Below are 22,775 nucleotides of genomic sequence, written 5' to 3' on the forward strand. Positions count from 1 at the left end.
GCCCAGATTCAGGCCAATTCTTTGCCAGTCAGTGAATGGAGTGTAGCTTGGGAGAGGAGGGGGAAAAAAAACGACTGAAGAAACATGAAGATTAAATTTACAACACAATGTCAGACTGTCCTCTTTCCAGACTGCAGCGTCTTCCAACTCACCAGCTTTGTGTTTGTTTAGAACGTGGAAAGTGGCAAGTTACCAAATTAAAAACCATCGAAATGAAGACTACGGCTTTGGAAGTGTTGTTCCTGATTGCTCAGGAGATGGATATGTAATGATCTGCAAATTCTAATCTAAATACACCGGTGAAAGTAAAACATCAAAACTATAAAAACTTTATAGTTTTATTCCTTTATCATCCATCACGTGACGTCCCTAACTTCAAAAGTATCCCCAGGATACAACCAATAAGCTTAAACTGCTCCATTTGCTATTGGTATCAGTCACACACATGCAGATTGCTAACATCCACAGCTCACAAAATAATCAAAATGTGTTTTGACTGCACACATTTATTTTTGCCACATGACTAATCTCAAAAATCTGAAGTATTTCCACAAACACAAGCCCATAATTATCCAACTGAACAGACTGGCTCTACATTCCTACATGTGCCTCAGTCTCCACCACAAATGTTATTCTCCAGTTTCACTTACCACTTTTGAATCCTAGACTCTGCTGGTAGCGATTGTACGTGAATTTGTCTGCCCCGCTCACCTCTTTATCATTAAGCTGGCAGGAGCTGTTGTCAACCCAAAAACACTTTTATGCACAACTTCAAATTTACTATTTATCCACTACACACAAACCTCCCTTCCCCACCACTGTCTCAGCCAGCCATGTGAAAGGAAATTAAAATAGGAGATGGAGATTTCTCTTCAGCAAGCTGACTGATGAATACGTTTAAGACTCATTTTAATTTGGCTGTATTTGTCGAGTCATGTCGCTAAAATTTCAACTCATTTTATAGCTGAAAACAAGTTGCAACTCCGACAGTCTCTTCCCTATGAGCAGCACTGGTGGCAGAGGTCCAGCTGTGCATCATCTTTCTGTTCAGGAGATTCATTTATTCCTCCTTGGTTCAGATGTGAATGAATCAAAAAGAACATTAGTAATTGCAGAAAAGATCATGGTAAAACTTGGAAAGAGAAGAAACCACTTATAAACACTGCTGGTATAGGGAATTTCAAAGATCCACAGCCATTCCGATAAAAGATTTTCTCCTCAACTGAGTCCTAAATGGCTAGCCCCTTATTCTGAGACTATGACCCCCTAATTCTCAACTCCCTAGCCTGGGGAAACACCCCATCCATAACCTATCAAGCCCATGCTTCTAAACACCATGGAATATAGGCTCAGTTTATTGATGCCCTCTTCAAAATACAGTCCCTTCATCCTAGCAATCAGTCCAGTAAACCTTTGCTGTACGCCCATTAAGGCTAGAAGCCAGTGTATCCTTCCGTAGGTCAGGAGACCAAATGTGTACACAGTACTCTTTTGTGGTCTCACCAAGGTCCTAAAGAGTTGCAGTCAGACTGTTTCACTTGTACACTCCAACCCTTTTGTAATGAAGGCCAGCATGTCACTTGGATTCCTAGCTGATTGCTGTGTCTGCATGTTAATTTCCTGTGATTCATAACTCAATCCCAAAATTTCTCATCCTCACCATTTCAACAAAATTCTGTTTTTCTACTTTTCCTTCCAAAAGCTTCTTCATTCTCTTTACAGCAGAGAATGAGAAGGTGAAAGTTTGTTAGGTGTTCAAAATTGTGAAAGATTTTGATAGAGTAAATAAGGAGAAACGGTTTCTAGCAGCAGAAGAGTCTAAGTGGAAGATGCAAACTTAAGCTAACTGGCAAATGAACCAGAGGTGACACGATGAGGAAAAATTATTTCTGCAGCAAATTGTAGTCTGCAATGCACTTTAAACTTCTGAATGGCAATTACCCTGCACCAGGAGCCATCCAATACTTCAAATCAAAACAAAGACTTTGGACTCTGACTCCGAGCAGAAAAATAAATGGATTAAAAACACTTCTAGTTACTGGGTTGTTACATTCCTGACCCCCATCCGACATGCCGTGGAGCAGATGCTCCCACTGGTGGGGCTTCCTAGGACGAGAGGTCATAGTCTAAGGATAAGGGGTAGCAAATTTAAAACAGAGTCGAGGAGAAACTACTTCTGCCAAAGGGATGTGAATCCCTATAGAAATTGCTACTCCAAAGTGTGGTGGATGCTGGGACAGTGAGTAAATTTGAGGAGTTGGACAGATTTTTAATTGGTAATGGGTTGAAAGGTTATGGGGAGAAGGTAGGAAAATGGGGATGAGGAGCAAATCAGCCATGATTGAGTAGCGAGCGGGCTTAATGGGCCGAATGGCCTAATTCTGCTCCTATATCTGATGAACTTCTGGCCACCGCCTATCCCCTAGACCCCCATTCTAGGTGGCCATCCCAACTCATGCAACCCCCCAGCCCTTACATCCTCCCTAGTTTTAAACTTACCTGGTTTACAACAACTGGTGTCATAAAATGGGAGGAGGGGGGTGGGAGGAGATGGGGAAACCCGTCGCTTTCCCTTACTCTGTTACCCTGCATTGGAAGTATCTGGGAACCAATAAATTCCCACCTGGCCTGGGTCAGAAGAGCGGGTGAGAATTGCACAGTTCCCAACCTGGGTGAATGAAAAGGAGTAGAGTGGCAATCTGACTGTGGCTGCCTCAGACTTTCTGGCCCATTTAATAACTTTCAAAAAGGAAGTTGGACGCATGTATGAAGGAAATTTGCAGGGTTGTGGGAATTGAAGAATGGGGTCCAACTGAATCGCGCTTCTCAGTCAGTGAAGGCACAATGGATGATGAACCTTCTATAAAGTTGCATCTTGCTGCATGATCCTACGCGGCAATAAGAAACATTACACGATGGCCCAAAATTGTTAAAAAACTTGCAAATTTAATTTGCCAAAAACAGTTCAAAATTAGAATAAAATTACACTGAAGACTTGTTTTATGGTAAAACAAGGGCGGCACGGTAGCACAGTGGTTGGGGCGGCACGGTGGCTAGCACTGCTGCTTCACAACTCCAGGGACCTGGGTTTGATTCCTGGCTTGGGTAACTGTCTGTGTGGAATTTGCACATTCTCCTCGTGTCTGCGTGGGTTTCCTCCGGGTGCTCCGGTTTCCTCCCACAGTCCAAAGATGTGCGGGTTAGGTTCATTGGCCATGCTACAAATTGCCCTTAGTGTCCTGAGATGCGTAGGTTGGAGCGATTAGTGGGTAGATATGGGGGTAGGGCCTGGGTGGGATTGTGGTCGGTGCAGACTCGATGGGCCGAATGGCCTCTTTCTGTACTGTAGGGTTTCTATGATTTCTATGAAGTAGGGCTCCATGCTCACCCTTTGTGACTCCTGGTTACAGAATCAGGTCTATAATGATACTGTCATCTCCAACTTCTGTTGGAATTGTACTGTGCAAAATTAGCCGCTTTTAAGTGGCAGGGAAATATAAAGTGAAGCAAAAGAAAAAGCTGCAACTTTGAATGCAATTAAAGACAAACTGGCAAATATCAAACATTTCTAAATACAAAGATTATATTTAACGCATATTGTTTTGTTAATGACCAAGCAGCAGCCCTTGGCAGTAGCACAATGATGTAATCAGCAAAGTATTTTCCAAGCACTGGTACATTCTTTCAGGTCAAAGAATATACTTACCCTGTCAAATCCCATCATGCATCTTGTCACACAGAGTGCAAAGCCAGCATTAAACCAATCATTCCGTTTCAAATTAACATGACCAAAATATGGAGAGAAGATAAATAAAAGGAAATCCCATTTCTGACCCTGATCAGGGAAGAAAAATGCAAAGTTATCTTGCTCTGATTTTTCTGAGCAAACTTCAAATGGATGATCCTTCAAATCCAACTCAGTGCAGCAAACCTTGCAACGAGCAACACAGGGAATCTGCTCGGAAGCCGTGCCCCCTTCTCACAGCATGAGCTGCTGCAATCCGGTAAATAAAATGTTTCAATGTCCCCGAAGCTGCTTTGAAAACTGCTATGGAGAGAAGGTAAGTGTGCAAGGTAGGGTGGATCAAGCGTTGGGCAGCAAGTGGGTGAGTGGTTAGGTGGGTCTGGGGAGTGGGATCAGGTTGGGGGCAAGTTGGGTTGGGTCGGGGGTTTAGGGTGTCAGAGGGGATTCAGGTACTGGGATTTTGCGGGGGGGGAGGCACTGTTGTATAGCTACCCAGATGTTAAACTGGGGCCAAGATTTTCCATTCTCTGGAGGCATGCACACTAGTGTTACCTCTGATGTTGTGCTTGGAACCTCTTGGAAGCCCCAACACAAAAACATCTGACGGAATTTCCCGGCAAATTTCAACTTTGGGGCAAGTACCCACTCTTGTGCTCGGCGCTCTCCAAAACTCTGATTTAAAGTCAGGGAATTCAGATGGTTCCATCTAACTTTCACGAATGGTTACCCAGGAAAGTTAGAAGGATTAAAACCATCCCCAGCCACTGGGTAACCAAACCATTGACCCCCGCCCCCCTACAGTACGGACCACACCCTCCAACCCCCGATTACTCCTACCCTGATCAGTTGACTGTCCCCAACTATTCTACCCCACTCCTGACATCACAACCCCTCCCCATCCCAATCACCCTACCTCCTCTGACTTTACTTTTTCTCTGCCACCTTGTCAAATTGGCTGGGACTTGGCAACTAGTGCTGTAAAAAGGGCATGTGACTTTGCTTTTCCCCGATGATCCTAATCTATATTAAAGGTCTCAAGGAGCAGTTACACTCCACGTTCTTCAGCTGCATTTTTGACTCGGACCTGCTGAGAAAAGTGGAGCTCTTACTCTAAGGGAGGAAAACATGAGCCCGCTCCATGGAAGATTCAGCCCTAGGTTTTCGCCAGCCTAACATTTCCTGGGTAACGATCCAGGTAGGTTGGAACCGTTGGAGGTATCTGACCAACTCAGATTTGTAGATTATTTCGGTGGGTCCCACAAAGCAGAGGAATTACCCATTGGAAGTTCAAATTTCTTTGGCAATTCCTACAGAGTCCTTGCACTGGGACACGTTGCCGGGGGGGGGGGGGGACACATGGCGCATCTCCCAGAGGTTGGAGAATTTGTGCCACAATGCTTAGTTGCAAAACAAATATTAGGGGTGTCACTGAAATACAGCGCAAGAGTGCAGAAACCCGCTCCCTCAGTACCTCATTGGAGTGCCAACCTTGGATTAGTTGTGCTCAAGCCCTGGAATGAGGCTTGAATCTAGAACTTGGTGATCCAGAACAGAGTGTGCTACCAACCGAACCATGGCTGACACATACACAGCTGTCTTTGGCAGTCGGATGAATAATGGTAAAGGATGTAGAATAATCCCCTATTCAGAGCACTTTACAATCGCACAATATTATTTTAGAGTGGTTTCTATATTGGGGAACCGAAATGCTGCCAGCCATAACCTAAGTTTCCGGTTAGTAAGCACCCAGGAACTGCTTCTGTTATCAGTCTTGAATGATTCCTGGGGTCTCCTGACATCTCCTGGCTGGATGGGACCCATTCCTGGCCTCTAATTTGGTTGAATGGGAAACTTTGTTCCTTTTCCTTGTGCCTGTTCCAAGCTCTCCTGGCAGTAACTCCAGTTCAGCTGGAGAAAAGGAGATTGAAGGGAGATGTGATATGGGTTACTAGATTACGCTAGGTTTGGAAAAGGTAGACAAAGAAAATGGCTCCCGTTAGCTAATTGTTCAAGGAATCAGGATTCAGATTTAATGTTTTGGGCAAGATGTGCAGGGGAGATTTCAGAGGAACGTTTTTATGAATGCAACGAGTGGTAAATAACCTGGAACTCACTGCCTATGAGGGTAGTGGAAGCAAAGATGATTATTGATTTTCAAAAGAAAATTAGATGGATATAACCTGCAGTGCCATGGAGATAGAGTGGGAGCATAGAGAGCTGGAATTAATATGATGAACCGAATGGCCTCCAATATGCCATAATACCCATGATTATTTGATCATTTATTTATTTGCTGTCAATATCACAGAGATATAGAAAATAGGAGTAGGCCATTCAGCCCTTCGAGCCTGCTCGCTATTCAATACGATCCTGGCTGATCTTTTATTTTAATACCCATACTTCTGTGCTCCCCCCCCAGACCCCTTTGGAGGCTTGAAATCTGTTTCCTTCTTAAGTATATTCAGTGAGTCGGCCTCCTTACGTGGAAGAGAATTCCATAAGTTCACCACCCTGAGAGTGCCCCGCCAGAGGTTTAGCTCAGTTTACTGAACAGCTGGTTTGTGGTGCAGAACAACACCAACAGCATGGGTTCAATTCTCATACCAGCTGAGGTTATTCATGAAGGGGAGGAGCAGCCTATGGTCATCTGAGACTATGGTGACTTTACCTTTTTACCTCATTGTAATGGCATTTAAATATGCTTATTCTTTGCTATGTTCTTCAGCTGAACAAACATCTCACTGCAATGAGGAAAATGTTGCATAGACTGTGATCAACTTCCATACATACAGCACATTGAAGTTTACTAAACTAACTGTAAAGCTGCAATCACAACTAAGTAACCGACAAAAAAAGAATTGAACTATAATGTTTCACTTCAATCCAAATTAAGTATAACTGCCCATGGTGATTGTCCCTTTAAGGGCAACACAGCAGAGTAAGGTTCACCATGCCTGAGACTGTGTGGAATCACCACATGGTGAGGCAGGCGTCTAGGTAGATGCTTGGGGAGCTGGCTACAGCAATGCAGCTGCTGTACAATTCTTATTAATAGAGATCTTTTGTGTTCACTAATCAAGTCTGTTGAAGTGCATCTTTACAGTGCCATAGATGTTCTTCCGTCTAGACTTCAAAACATACAGCAGCCAAACGGAACTTATTTTCTCACTCTGAATCAGATGCTTTCCATTATATGAATTTGATAGAAATTTGCAACTCAGTGAAGGACAAAAAATATTACCATTTCTGGCAAAGGATTTTAAGGCATACTCATTTCAATTATAATAAATTATTTAGCACATGCAATTGGGTAGTCTCGAGTTATATTACAAATGTTGTAATGACTGACAAAAAGGAAGATGGAAGAGTGATGAGATTTCCATTTAGCCACAGGGATAAACAAATCAGTTTAATTCAACTGAACGTTCATTTCAAAATGGGATGGCAAAAGGGTTACGATAAAGGTAGCCCAATTCATAAGTTTTACAATTAGTCAGTGCGAGGAAATCAAAACAGTCAGTTAAAAGATACGTATCCACAAGTATCACAGACTTCAACTAACCTGCAATCTCAATGTCTGCACAAGGGTCGACAACGTCACAGTTCCTTATTTCCTCAGTGCTGCCAAATTTCATGACAGAATTCATAGAGGTCAGCGTATTGATAAGCTGCGAATTGAGAGATCCAATCTGAGAGTGGGGTTGCCCAAATGCATCGGCTAACTCGGTATAATTTTCAGCCAGCAGCATCTGCTGCTCCTGTAACAGCTTTTGCACACGCTCAACATAATGGTTCAGTGTGGACTCCGTCTCTGGATTCGACGTGGGATCGGTCTCTTGGCTTTGCGCAGCAAACGCAGGCTCATCACCAACACCGATGCTTTTCGTGCTGGGAGACACCTGTTGGTGATTAACTGTGCCGCAACCAATATTTCTCGTTTTCAAACCAACAAGATAGTTCTCGTTTATACTCAACTGCCCAACTCCAAAATCTCTCATCTTGACAGATGACTTCTCCAAATCGATATCAGAAGTGGCTGTTGTGCCCACACCAGTGGAGCGGGTTTTAACAGTTGTATTGACATCTTTCACTCTACCATCTCCCACAGCTACAGTTCGTGTTTCAATCACTGCGGTGTTGGTCTCTTTATTGTAATTGCTCACAAGGGTATTGGTAGAAGAGTCTGCAACTGTTATCTGCTCCGTATTTGTGAATTGATTCAATCTATCGACGTCTGCGTGCGTCTGCCGGGTTGCAGTTTGAGGCACTGCCATTACAGCTGATTCAACTGTATTAACCTGTACAGTGTTAGTACTAGAGGACATCAGTTCTTTTGGCTGGCAAACTATCACATCCACTGAACAATCACCACACCCTATTGTCTTAGATTCCTTGGCTCGAAGACTTTTTTCTCTCATCTTGAGAAGTTCTTGATCTTGCATACACCCTTCTGTGTTTATGGCCACATCCGAGAATTTTTTCTCCACCCCACAATTCATGGTTTTATCACACATTACAACATGATGCCCTACAGCCATATCCTGCAATTCTACCTTCTCGTGTACAACCCAGCAGTTCAATGGTATATCTGGTCCCACAGCAACATCTTGGAAATCAGGCTTACAAGTGACCCCAGTGCTGTGTGTTTGCTGTTGAGTGCCTACACAAGCATCACAATAGTTTACATGGTCACCAACCATTTGATTTTTTGTTTGTACAGTTGCTTGTATTGAGGCGCTGGAGACCAGTGGCTGTGCCATTACATATTTATCTGTCTTTTTCCTGGATCCAGCAACCTGCAGCTCTAATTTCAGTTTACTCATCTCCACTTCATGGGTGGTTTCCTTTAACTGCACCTCAAGCCTGTAAATTTTCTCTTTGAGTGCATCGATGGTCTGTTGCTGCAGTTCAATTTCCACCTCTGCCTCTGTAGTGACACCCAACAGAGTCTCAGTGACCCCAACACTGGCATCTGTCTGTCTGACCACTGCCCCGACTGCGATATCTTTGAAATGTCTTGCAGATCGATGGTACACCACATATTCATTCATGTTCAGATCTGTTCCCACAGCTATGGACCTGTACTCTTTTGTTTTCGCCAATGGTTGCGTGCACATTCTACTGCCGCTCAGCTTCTCATCACTACTGTCCTGTATCTTTTTTTCCAGAGCCTGCATTTCCGCGGTCAGTTGCCTGAACTCCACCATTCTCAACGAGCTCTGTTCTAAACTTTCCATTTCATCCTCAGAGTCAATGTGCAGCTCCCCTCCCTGCTTCGATTGCAGCAATGGCTCAAAATCGTCTGCGTTTCCTGCACTGTAAGATCGCTTTCGAAATCCAGACGTGGCATTCTGATTCGAAAGCTTTTGGCTCTTCAGCTGTGCCGTTAATTGCCGTCTTTCTTCCTGTAACACTGAAATTTTTACCTGTAGAATGGGAATCGTCTTCACTTGCTCCTCGAGCTCTTTGAGTCGTCGAAGTGCGACCACCATTTGCTCCCTGATGTGCTGAAGGTGCATTGGAGTGACATTCGTGACGGGCGTTGTGATACCTGAACTTAAAGGACTGTGACGAATGGAGCTGCCCATGGATGAAGTGAAATAAGGATTGTAATCGCCATTTGCCTGGAAACCATTATGAATTTGTTGAGAATTTGGGGATACTTGATTCAGTCCAGTGGACCCTGTAAACGAAGCCAAAGAGTTGGTGGAACCCATGCCTCCAAAACTTGCAAACCTAGGTCGACGGGCATCTCCGACAGCTGACTGCATGATCAATCGCTCTTGCTCCAACCTTCTGCGGGTTTCCATCAGAGTTTTCTCAACATGGAAGTTGTACGCTGTCGGTCTCGGCGATGGTGGCGGCAACAATCTATTCTCTTGAACAGATAAAAATGCCGGCGAAGCCTCAATACCACCACCTCTAACTTGAGGAGTATGCTGACTCCTTGCACCAATAAATAACGATGGTGACAATTTGTTGTCTTCACTATTGGAGGAGGATAGGGATTCCGTGGAGGTCCATCCACTGACCTGATCTCCAGTGCTGCGGGGGTTTGCAGGCGTTTTAGCCACTTTGGCCTTTCTTTGAATGTTCAGTTTCTTTATGGTGTTGCCTCTTTGTATATCATCTACATACTTAAGAAAATCCAGGTCTATTTGAAAGCCGTAAGGAGTTTCCACAGAATATGGAGACTGTGGATCCTTTTCATCTTCTCCATTTAAAGATCCCTCTCCTTTTTCTGTTGGAGAAATTAAAAACAAAAATCAGTTTTTAAAAAAAAGTCTGCGTGTAGACTGTTACATAATCCAGAAAATCATTCAAAATTTAACAGTTTTAAATGTCACTTTAACTGAGCAATCCTGAAAGTTTAACAAAGTAGTCTTATTTTTGTGTGTGTGCGTGTACATGTTGCAATCGCAGCACAGAGTTTTAAATAATCGCTTTAACTGTGAAATGCCACATTTAGTGAATGAAGATCCATCTCTAAAGATACCTCTATTAGCAGCATGCTATGGAATTCTGATGAAAGTGATCTTGATACAGCTTCAGAAACACAAATCTTTTGGAGCCTAACTGCTGTGCATTAATCAGGTGACTACATGCACTGCAGTGAACCGTATAGCGAAAGATTCCTCCGGGGTACGGAAAGGGTAAATACAAAACTATTGTTGCTAAAACCAGAACACTGCTGCCTTCAGGCTTTCCTTTCCTCTCTTTTAGGAGGGAAAGGAGTGTTCAATTTTTACTAACTTAAAATGGAGTTTAAAAGGAATCAACTCCCCTCCCGTCTTTAAGTAACAGTTTTTTTTTACCTTTGGTCACAGCAGTCCCAATCAGATTTAGCTCCGCTGAGCACACTCACTAAAAATATGCAGTCAGACCCGTTTCCGACATGGTCTGAAATTCCACAGCTAGAAGAGGAACTGCCTAATCAAATATCAGGGTAGAATCATTGTAATGAACTCTGGCACAAAAGTTACCCACCCCACCTAATTGTTGCACATTATCGAGCCGTTTTAAAACTGGCTATACACCAGAAAAGAACGGCTGCTCTTTCAGACTCTTTAATGTGCTGGTTTTGGCCTATACTGCTGAACAGGAAAAGGAGAATTCCATTACTTACGACTACAGACAAGCAACTGTGAAGAAACAGGATCCAGCTTCTGAAATGGTGGCCAAGTTTATGCAGCATATACATCCAAACTCTTCTCTCTCTCTCGTTCCCCCCACTCCCCCACCTGCCAAGAACCAAATTTGACTTCCAATCTACAATAGAGGGCTTCAGACACTTTTAACAAACTTTCAACTACGCTGAAGGAGCTGTCAGCTGAAGTCCTGCCCGCTCTAACTCACACTGTGCCCTATAAGGGAAAATTCCAGTATTAGTGTAAACTTAGCCAAGTACAGCACACCGTGGCATAGGCTGGGCTAACACCAATGAAATCTCTGTTTTTTCAAAATATCTCCAGTTCTCCCACCTGCTGCTGAACACTGTCTTTTTGAATGGGAACAGAGCTCTTTCTGTTCATTCAAATCGAGACACAAAAAACCATCACACATTCTACAATACAACATGGTTTGAATGGAGGAATAGCATTCAACTAAATTTGACTGATTAAAGAACTGTTGCAGTGACATTAAATTATAAATATCAGTCACAATTTTGAAGTCTCAAAACTCCTCCTGACTTCGCAAACTGCTTCACTAACGTGTGAAATCTGAAGTGCTTTCTAAAGGTTTCTATTGAAATCACAGCCCCGGTTTTAACTTGGGGCAGGAATCAGCAGTATGGGGGCCAAAGTCAGCGGCAATTTCAACACCCAGACCTCAGCTGAATCCCGGACATGGAATTGCACACGAAGCCGTGAGCATGACATCATCACCACTGGCCACTCGGAATCTAAAGTCACGCGGGAGCGGGGGATGGCCAGGTTGTCGGGCAGTGGTTGGGAGACCGGTGGGAACCAGCCCACTGCAATGTTAGCAGCTGGGGGTGAGGGGAATTCTAAAAATCAGAAAGATGGCAGCACAGTGCTTAGCACTGCTGCCTAGCCAGGGACCTGGGTTCAATTCTGGTCTTGGGTGACTGTGTGTGTGGAGTTTGCACGTTCTCCCAGTGTCTGCATGGGCTTCCTCCACGTGCTCCGGTTTCCTCCCACAGTCCAAAGATATGCAGGTTTGGTGGACTGGCCATGCTAAATTGCCTCTTAGTGTCCAAAGATGTGTAGATTAGGGGAATTAGTGGGGTTACAGGGATAGGGCCAGGATGGGGGTTGGCCTGAGTAAGATGCTCTGCCGGGGAGACGGTGCAGACTCGATGGGCCGAATGGCCTCCTTCTGCACTGCAGGGGTTCAACGAACAGTTTCGGATTGAGGAATGGGCAAGTAGCCGGAAAATAATCTGCATTAATATGGTGCTTTTAATGATGTAAAACATTCCAAGGCATTACTGAAGAAATGGGTGGCACGTCAGGGCATAGTGGGAAACCTTGGCATAGTTTTATCTGCCACACACACCACTCCTGAGATTAAAATCAGGCTTTACGGATAGAAACAAACAACCCCAATGAACCAGCTTTGTTACTGTTCTAAGCACATTCAGAAAAGTAATTACCATCATACTAACAAAGCTGTCCTCAATGGAGAGAATAGTTTATACTGCTTGAGGAGAGGGAGGGAAATTTCCCAGTGACTGGACTCAGAATTTCCAGTCTCCGGATGGTCAGATACCAGACATACCTCGGATGACGTGCCATGGAACTCCTTGGAAGTCGCATTGCGAGGACCCTGTACGAATTGCCCTGAAAGTTTGAACTTCCAATTGGCAGTTCCCCTCGGACCTTCCAAAATAGTCTCCAACTAATCAGAGCCTTTGGACGGTCCTGACTTATTCACTCGAACAGTTACCCAGGAAACACTAGAAAAAACCTAATCCAGCGCCAAGTGACCCCCCCCCCCAATCACTCACAAGACCACTTGACTATCCCTCAACCCCGACTACCGTAACCTCTTGACCGGACAAGCCGCCATCATCCAACTCTCCCCTGACACTCCTCCAACCCGACTAGCACCTGTTGCCACACAATTACACCCTATCTGCTTGCTAACCTAGCATTACTCACACCTTACTCCAATACCCTATTCGCTTACCATACCCAGGTACCCACTTACCTTACCATCTTTCCATAGTCTTTCAAAGCACCTCTAAAACATTTTGCTTGCTAGAATAAGGAAACTTCAGCTATGAAAAAGGGGGCATGGCTTCTTCACAGGTTCTCTGCAATGCTTCCCCCATGAGCTTTGCTGCATTGGTTTGGATGTGAAGGATTGTCCATTGGAAGATAGCTTCCAGAGAGAAAAAAAATTAAGGGAGGTGTTTGCCTGAAACATAGGCGGAAATTTTACACCCTGACTCGCGGTGGGATTTTCCAGTGCGGCCGAATGGACTTTTGGCTGCAGAGCCAAATTTCCCGTTCTTGCTCACAACATGTCCTGCCACAGACACGACCGGAGAATCTCGCCCATGGTTCCCGATCCAGATTGGAAAGTCTGACCCATTATTTTGTATTTTTGCCAATTCACGTTTGCAGACCCACAAATGCTGAAGGTGAAAACGTTTGTTTAAAGCAAACACCTTCCAGTTAGATCATTCATTCCCCACATCAATTTAAAACAAAATTTAAAATGTTCCAAAGCACTCTGCAACCAATAAATCACATTTGAACAGTAACTGCTACTGTTATGTACAACTATGAAAGGCATAGATAGGGTGAACGGTGGGAAGCTTTTCCCCAGGTCGGTGGTGACGTTCATGAGGGGTCATAGGTTCAAGATGAAGGGGGGGCGAGATTTAACACAGATATCAGAAGGACATATTTTACACAGAGGGTGGTGGGGGCCTGGAATGCGCTGCCAGGCAAGGTGGTGGAGGCGGACACACTGGGAACGTTTAAGACTTATCTAGGTAGCCATATGAACGGAGTGGGAATGGAGGGATACAAAAGAATGGTCTAGTTTGGACCAGGGAGCGGCACGGGCTTGGAGGGCCGAAGGGCCTGTTCCTGTGCTGTATTGTTCTTTGTTGTTCATATCAATTTGCAAACACAGTCCAATGAACAGTAATGAAATGATTGACAGTTATTCGTTTTGTGGGAGTTAGTGGATGGATAAGTGTTAAGACAGAATCCTGGGAGAGCTCAAAATAATTAATACGTCTCAGTAACTGATCAGATTAAAACTAATCACACCAAAGTATGACATCATTGATATTAATGCAGCAACCTTGGTATTGCATGTTGTGATACAAGGATTCCATGCTAAAAGTGGAACAATGCTGTTCTAAAAATACATCATCATGCATGCTGCCTTGTACTGGCCAGTACTGCTGTGGGCCAAAGCTCCAATGGCACATTGTTTCCAGATGTGTGCACAATAACTGGTTTTCATGCTAACATTTTCCTGAAAATGCAATCATACTCATGTGCCTGCAATCCATTTACTGTTCAAACAGAGGCAGTTAGCTGTGCTTTCTCTCTCAATTCCATGCACACGAACCCGTGCTTTGCCCGTCACATATTTAGTTGGGACGCTATACACCCGGGCTGAAGAAACTGCACCCACTCCCTAGGTCTGCTGGAGATAAGCAGGTAGGGTATTGGAGGCAGCATCACCACATCATCAGAGATAACAAGGTCAGAGGAACACAGGGACCGGATGTGGCCATTTAGCCCATCGAGCCTGTTTCACCATTTAATAAGATCTGTGGCCTAACTCCATATACATGCCTTTGGCCCATATCCCTTAATACCTTTTGCTTAACAAAAAAATGATCTCTCTCAGATTTAAAGGTAGCAACTGATCTTGCAACAATTGTCATTTGTAGGAGAGTTCCAAACCTCTACCACCCTTTGGGTGTAGCAGTGCTTCCGACTAACATCTCTCCCAAATGGTCCGGCCCTATTTCTTAGAATTCTAGCTCAGAATCTCCAAGATTCTACAATCCCGAGTTCTAAAATCTCCAATCAGTGGAAATAGTTTATCTTTGTCTTTCCCTGTCACAGCACAGCATGGATTTGAAATAGAATTTAAAAAAATGAAACATTGCTTTTGAGCTTCTTGACAAGATTTCCTGTAATTTAACTTCATCTAAACCACTGGACAAAGTAGCAGTAAATCAACCGCAAAATTAAACGCATCCAAATGGGAATGGAACTGCCACAAGTTATGATTCTTATCTGAAGCTCATGCAGGCATAGAAACTGAAAACTACCTGCTGCCACTACTATAAATGCACTTAAATAACTAAATGCAGATCATATGAAGCAACTGTAATCTGTTGCTCTAATATTTTGACGGAATAGTCCAGACGTAGGAACCACCTCCTTCCCAGTTCTGACAGAGCTTGTTTTAAGTTTATTTATTAGTGTCACAAGTAGGATTACGTTAACACTGCAATGAAGTTACTATAAAAATCCCCTAGTTGCAACACTCTGTTGCCTGTTCGGGTACACCGAGGGAGAATTTAGCATGCGCAGTGCACCTAACCAGCACATCTTTCAGACTGTGGGAGGAAACTGGATCACCTGGGAGGAAACCCACGCAGCGAACGTGCAGACTCCACACAGACAGTGACCCAAGCTGTGAATTGAACCTGGAACCTTGGTGCCGTGAGGCAGCAGTGCTGAGCACTGTGCCACTGCTTTTATTCATTATCACCTGCAGTGTTTCAATAGTGTCTTTTCCCATAAGAGAGAGAGCACGATATCTGTGTACCACTGCCCTGCTTTCAATGTTACTTGCACAGAGCTCCTGAACTTTTACTTGCATAGAGCTCCCATGTGTAGCATAGAAATCTAACTTTAACATACAATACTAACGTGGGACCCCAGCTTCCTTTAGCTGGATGACTCATGCAGAGCATTTTCAAAGCTCCAAACATCAGGACATCTGTCTGATGGAATTCAGCTGACAGCATCTGCCAACAGCTGTACTCTCAATGTAAAAAAGTACTTGGAACAGAACAACTTTTATAACAAGTAAACATAATATAACTACATAGACGTTTTAAACAAAATTGGGTTTTCAAACGTGCGATTCAGTCTTACTCTTTAAAGCATATGATACCTCAATCAGATTACATCCCAGCAATAGAGACCAAAATTGGTTCCTGGGTTCGTGTTGAGTTGGCTGATCTCTATGCAGTAGCAGAGCGCAGTAAAATTGGCCTCAGTGTCAACAGGAGGTCGAGGGCAGTGGAAGTCCCCCATTACTGATTGCTATCTAGTTATTCCCACTACTGTGTATACTGCTTGAACGTCAGGTGCGCTCAAAACAAGGTTCAAACAGAATTTTTCTCCCTACCCACCACCCCTCCCAAACAAAATTCATGGTCAGTAAATGCTTGTGCACAAAACACTGTCACTTATTCTTTGCAGACGTGTGAAAGCTTGCCTTACACCCCAGGACATTTTGAAGTAAACACCAGCTTCTGCCGAGGTGATCAGAAGCTTCAGACATGGTTGTCCCAGATAAACATGTTGAAAATCCATGTAGCACTAGATACAAACTGGTCTACAGATCATCTTTGGAATCCACAATGTTGATTAGAAAATTTACTTAGTTGCTAAATCTTAAGATTGCACTAATAAAAGAATGCAGATGCAAGATCCCACAGACTAGACAGAACACAGCAGCTGCACTTTTCCAGTTTTTTGTACTTGCAGGCTTGGTCCAGTGCCACTAGGCTACAATAAATCAAATTCTGCTTTCATTACAAGATTCTGGGATTGCACTTTGTAATTCGGTCCATCTTCCTGTGGACTTTTCTCTCAATCGCCATGACTGTGTTCTGCCATGTCTCATAAAATATTAAGAATAAAATACCTGAATGAGTACTTGGAAAGAATTACGTTCACCTGATAACACTATAAACAACTGCCAAGTCAGCAACTGAGTAATTCTGATAGAAACTGAATGAGCAAAGACCATTCTGCAGACAGTTATGAAATATTGACCCAGATGCAATTATAACTTTTACAGTGAACACTGCGCTAGACTATTCTGGGAGTAGTATTCACTGTAAAATTAACTCAATACCAGTTCCTTTAAATATATCGAACGTCTGTTTGGTTAGTGAAGTACAAACAGATTTAGACAGGATGCTACGTCCTTCCAAATGACAAAAATCAATATTTGTTCTGAAAAGCAGCTTGGTTGATTTAAAAATTTGCAGACATACACAATACACATACAAACACAGACCACATACATTATCAAATGCACATCTTTTGCTTGCTTCACCTCTAAGAAACCTTCCAACATAACAGTACATGGCTGCAGTACTCCGAAACCATAAAGAAAGCATCTGAAGTGCTGGGACACCACAGAGAATTTTTGGAGTCCACTTCTGATCATCACATTCAAAAATAGGAACAGAAGATTAGATTTCCTCAGGTTAATAACACACACTGCAATGCACATACTTCATTCTGATGTAAAGCATGTCCTGCTTATGTCACTTTAATGGCGAGTGCCTTGCTCATCCATGCTTAACCATAAAGGTTTTTTGCCTTCTAACGCAAGATGACATACTTGGCCAGCTCCCCTTGCTATTGTTTTGTTACCCATTCCCTGCTTCCAGGGTACTGCCAGCCTTCAGGATTCCGAGCATCATTTTACTATTTAAAAAAAAAACTTCCTGCTGTCAATTTAATACCTTTCCTCTTCTGCTATCTTCTATTTGCAGTAAGGTAAGCCTCTTTGTCACAGGTCTTTTATACATTGGGCCCAGCGTGTCTCTCTTCACTACTGCCAAGATATCCCTCTCTCCTGCTTCTCTCCCTGAAACTGCACCCCTCCCCATTGCAACCCACCCTCTTTAAGAAAACTCTCCTGTTATCTCCTCCTTCTGGCTTCACATTTTCAGTTTAGCCTCTAACATCGCTGGGGATGATGACCTACATTGAAAGGTTTTATTTTAATTAGACGCAAGTTAATTTGTTGCCATTGTAATGCTGAAAAGAAATCGATGCAGGGTGCAATAAGGAACAGAAATTGTGGTTCGAGCTGTGATGCTTTCTCTGTTCATGAAAACACATTGAAAATATTATTCATTAACTTGTGAAGGCTAAAAGATTTTTTTAAAAATTAGGGGACAAAGTTAGTTTGAACAATAATCTGTCCACTTTCTCCAAAATAACCAGATAAGAATCAACTGCTGGGATGTGAAGACATTGGTTGACTCTCACTGGTCAGGAAATGGCACCAACCTCTCACTATGAAGGAAGCTGGTCTGATTTTGTTCCAGTTCTTCCTCTTTCCCCTTACCCCCTCACGGCATTGATCAGTTCCTGCTTGATGCGCATCAATTGGACACGAGGCTCAAAGCTTCGGTAAAAGAAGGCTTTTATTAACTAACAATGGAACTATCAGAACTTTAACACACTATCCCAGACTGAAGGGGTCCCGTCCGAGCAGGGGGTCTTATACCTCTCCCAAGAGGCGGAGCCCGACTGGGATGTGCCACAACAGTAGCAACCACAGGTGTATCAATCCCACCCTAGCCCAACAACAACATTAGTACAATCCCACAGTAACCTATATACATTCCTATAGTGCTGGCCAGCCCTGGCCCAGTACTATCCAGTGGGAACCAACGATGGTTCACCACATTCACCCCTCCTTTGAGAACAAAGGCCGGCGGGGTACGAAAACAAACTAAAATGTCAACAGATTATAAATTCAGACGGTCTGGAGGACCGCACCGTCGTTGTGACCTCCTCAATACCGGCGGTGACACTGGAGTAGGCACTTGCAGTGGCGTTCTCCCCAAAACGGCGTCCAGCTGTTCTCCCACGGACTCACAGGCCGGTTGACCCTGATGAAACGGTAGTGCAGGGGATCCCGACACATTCTGCGGTGGCGACGATCTTCGGGGCTCAGGCAAGCTGTGCATTGGAGTAAAACTGTTAAGCACTGGTCCCGATGCTGTCCGCGCTACGTCCGGGGGAGAAATAAGGGATTCGTCACTGGGGGTATGGGAGCGACAGGAGTTGCTACGTCCCCTGCGGGCACCAGGTCTCGGATCGAGACTGTGTCCTCTCGCCCGTCAGGATATGCCACATAGGCATACTGAGGGTTGGCGTGGAGGAGGTGGACCTGTTCGACCAAGGGGTCGGACTTGCGGGCCCTTACATGTCGCCGCAGGAGGACGGGTCCTGGGTACGTCAACCAGGCTGGTAAAGATATCCCCGAGGAAGACTTCCGAGGGAATGAGAACATCCTCTCGTGGGGGGTAGCATTGGTTGCCGTACACAGGAGGGAGCGAATAGAGTGAAGCGCATCAGGGAGGACCTCCTGCCAACGGGAGACTGGAAGGCCTTTGGACCTCAACGCCAATAGGACAGCCTTCCAGACTGTAGCATTCTCTCGCTCCACCTGTCCATTACCCCTAGGGTTGTAACTCGTGGTCCTACTAGAGGCAATCCCGTATGAGAGCAGGAATTGCCTCAAGTCATTGCTCATGAACGATGAGCCCCTGTCGCTATGGATATAGCTGGGGTACCCGAACAGGGTAAAAAGATCACGGAAAGCCTTGATCACCGTGGCAGCCGATGTGTCAGCGCAGGGGACAACAAACGGGAACCGGGAGTACTCATCTATTATGTTCAGAAAGTACACGTTGCAATCTGTTGAGGGAAGGGGGCCCTTAAAATCAACACTCAGCCTCTCGAAGGGGCGAGTGGCCTTGACCAAATGTGCCCGGTCAGGTCGGTAAAAGTGCGGTTTGCATTCCGCACAAATCCAACAGCTCCTTGTCACCGACCTGACGTCCTCCACCGAGTAAGGCAGATTGCGGGCTTTGACAAAGTGGTAGAGCCGAGTGACCCCAGGATGGCACAGGTCATTATGGAGGGCGTTCAAGCGATCCTCCTGAGTACTAGCGCATGTTCCGCGCGAGAGGGCATCCGAGGGCTCATTGAGTTTCCCTGGACGATACATGATATCGTAGTTATAGGTGGAGAGTTCAATTCTCCACCGCAAGATCTTGTCATTCTTGATCTTGCCCCTCTGCGAGTTGTTGAACATGAACGCCACGGACCGCTGGTCCGTGATCAGGGTGAACCGCTTCCCCGCCAGGTAATGGCGCCAGTGTCTGACAGCCTCCACAATGGCCTGGGCCTCCTTTTCCACCGCTGAATGCCGAATTTCGGGGCCTTGGAGGGTGCGGGAAAAAAACACGATGGGCCTGCCCGCCTGGTTAAGTGTGGCGGCCAGGGCGAAATCAGATGCATCGCTTTCCACCTGAAAAGGGATGGATTCGTCTACCGCGTGCATCGTGGCTTTCGCGATGTCGTGTTTCAATTCCTTGAAGGCCAATTGGGCCTCTGGCGTGAGTGGAAAAGTCGTGGACTTAATAAGCGGACGGGCTTTGTCCGCGTAGTTGGGGACCCACTGCGCATAATAGGAGAAGAAGCCTAGGCATCTTCTCAGTGCTTTTGCGCTAGCGGGCAAGGGAAGTTCAGCAAGGGGGCGCATATGGTCTGGATCAGGGCCAATGACCCCGTTTTCCACCACGTACCCCAGGATGGCTAACCGGCGCGTACGGAATACACACTTCTCCCTGTTGTAGGTCAAATTCAGGCGAGATGCAGTGCGTAAGAAGTTCTGGAGATTTGTGTCATGGTCCTGCTGATCACGGCCGCAGATGGTGACATTATCCAGGTACGGGAAGGTAGCCCGCAGCCTGTTCTGGTCCACCATTCGGTCCATAGCACGCTGGAAGACCGAGACCCCATTGGTGACACCAAATGGAACTCTAAGGAAATGATACAGACGACCATCCGCCTCAAAGGCCGTGTATTGTCGGTCCTCTGGGCGAATGGGGAGTTGGTGGTAGGCGGACTTAAGGTCTATGGTGGAGAACACCCGGTACTGCGCAATCTGATTGACCATATCAGATATGCACGGGAGGGGATACGCATCCAGCTGCGTATATCGGTTAATGGTCTGACTGTAATCAATGACCATCCGGGGTTTGTTCCCGCTCTTGACCACCACAACCTGTGCTCTCCACGGACTAACACTGGGCTGTATGATCCCTTCTTTGAGGAGTCGCTGAACCTCAGATCTGATGAAGATCCGATCCTCAGTGCTGTAACGCCTACTTTTAGTAGCGGTGGGCTTGCAGCCTGGTACCAGATACTGAAATAAAGAGGGTGTGGTGATCTTTAACGTAGAAAGATTGCAGGCGGGGCGCTTTGGACAATTTGGAGACTGCAGCTGTTCTCCCACTGTCAGCGAAGGGAGTGGCCCACCGTACTGTAGGATCACACTCTTCATGTGGACCATAAAGTTTAGTCCGAGGAGAATTGGTGCGCAAAGATACGGCAACACAAGGAGCCTGAAACGCTCGTAAATCGTGCCCTGTACTTTCAAAGTTACCACACAACGTCCTAGCACAGCGACAGACCGGGACCTTGATGCCATAGAGATTGTCTGTTTGGCAGGTTGAATCTGGAGTCCACACCTCTTCACAGTGTCAGGATGGATAAAACTCTCAGTGCTCCCGCTGTCAAACAGACAATAAATCGCATGATTGTTTACCTGTATATCCATCATCGAACAATCAAGCCTGTGAGGCTTAGCCTGGTCCAGGGTGATCGACGCCACCGTTGGTCCGTGAACGTCACTGCAGGCAGCTGAGGTCGATGCTGAGGACCCCTGCTGGTCGCTCATGGTCATCGTCGACCAAAATGGCCACCCTCATGAATCGCACATGGGTGAGGGCGCCAAACCTAGCGACCCCTGGTGGTCATCCTCCTCCGACTCTGTCGACCGCAATGGCGTCGTCCTGGACTCGCACGTGGATGAACCCCGTGAGTACTTCGACGACGATGGTGATGATCCCCGTTCCGAAGGGTCACAGGCCACACTGCCGTTCCTGGGCTTCGATCTGCACACCTTCGCATAATGCCCCTTTTTACCGCATGCGGTACAGACTACCGCTTTAGCGGGACACTTTTGTCGGGTATGTTTGGCTCCTCCGCAGAAGTAGCACCGCGGGCCGCATGGGGCTGCAGCCGTCGTCTGGTCCACATGGGAGCACGCCATAACACTGCACTTCAAGCCCGAGGGGCGAGGAGGGATTTGCGACTGCTCCTGCCACGTTGTCTCCACGTGGTCCTCTGGATACAGGACTAAGCTTTTCAGCTAATTCCATGGCTTGGGTCAGGTTGAGATGACCCTTTTCTAGCAGCTTGAGACGGATGTATGAAGACCCGACCCCGGCCACAAACGCATCTCGGGCGAGGTCGTACATGCTCTGCTCAGCCGACACAGCTTTGCAGTCAGCCCCTGGCTAGCTGTAAGAGCTCATTGGCGTAGTCCTCCATGGTTTCGCCCGACTGCCGACGTCGTGTAGCGAGGAGGTAACGAGCGTGGATCTCGCTAGGAGGTTTCGTATAGCGCTTCTTTAGAAGCTCGAGGGCCCTCGGGTAAGTGGTGGCCGCACGGATCGCGAGGTAGACTGTGTCGCTTACCCTCGCATGGAGGACCCGGAGTCTGTCATCATCTGTGGTGACCGCTGCGGAGGCTGCTAGGTAATCTTCAAAACACTCCAGCCAGTGGTCGAAGGTGTTAGAAGCGCCCACCGCACGTGGATCTAGCGTCAGACGTTCTGGCTTGAGGATTTGCTCCATACTCTCCTTTCTTTTTTTTCTTCCGTCGAGAGTTTAATTTTAGTTAATAAAATTGATGCGCATCAATTGGACACGAGGCTCAAAGCTTCGGTAAAAGAAGGCTTTTATTAACTAACAATGGAACTATCAGAACTTTAACACACTATCCCAGACTGAAGGGGTCCCGTCCGAGCAGGGGGGTCTTATACCTCTCCCAAGAGGCGGAGCCCGACTGGGATGTGCCACAACAGTAGCAACCACAGGTGTATCAATCCCACCCTAGCCCAACAACAACATTAGTACAATTCCACAGTAACCTATATACATTCCTATAGTGCTGGCCAGCCCTG

General features: G+C 45.7%; 1 protein-coding gene across 7 annotated transcripts in view; it reads right to left on the minus strand.

Moving 5' to 3' along the window:
- Positions 1–22,775, minus strand: part of kank1a (KN motif and ankyrin repeat domains 1a) — a 313,072-nt gene that overhangs the window by 36,680 nt on the left and 253,617 nt on the right. For 6 of the 7 annotated variants that reach the window (XM_078214318.1, XM_078214319.1, XM_078214317.1 and 3 more), the window contains one exon: positions 7,308–9,986. In XM_078214318.1, coding sequence (XP_078070444.1) covers positions 7,308–9,986 — 2,679 coding nt within the window. Of the gene's footprint in view, positions 1–7,307; positions 9,987–10,560; positions 10,715–22,775 lie in introns of those variants that run through there. The other variant, XM_078214323.1, reaches the window with a different exon arrangement.

Source organism: Mustelus asterias, chromosome 6, assembly GCF_964213995.1.
Source record: "Mustelus asterias chromosome 6, sMusAst1.hap1.1, whole genome shotgun sequence".
NCBI lineage: Eukaryota > Metazoa > Chordata > Chondrichthyes > Carcharhiniformes > Triakidae > Mustelus > Mustelus asterias.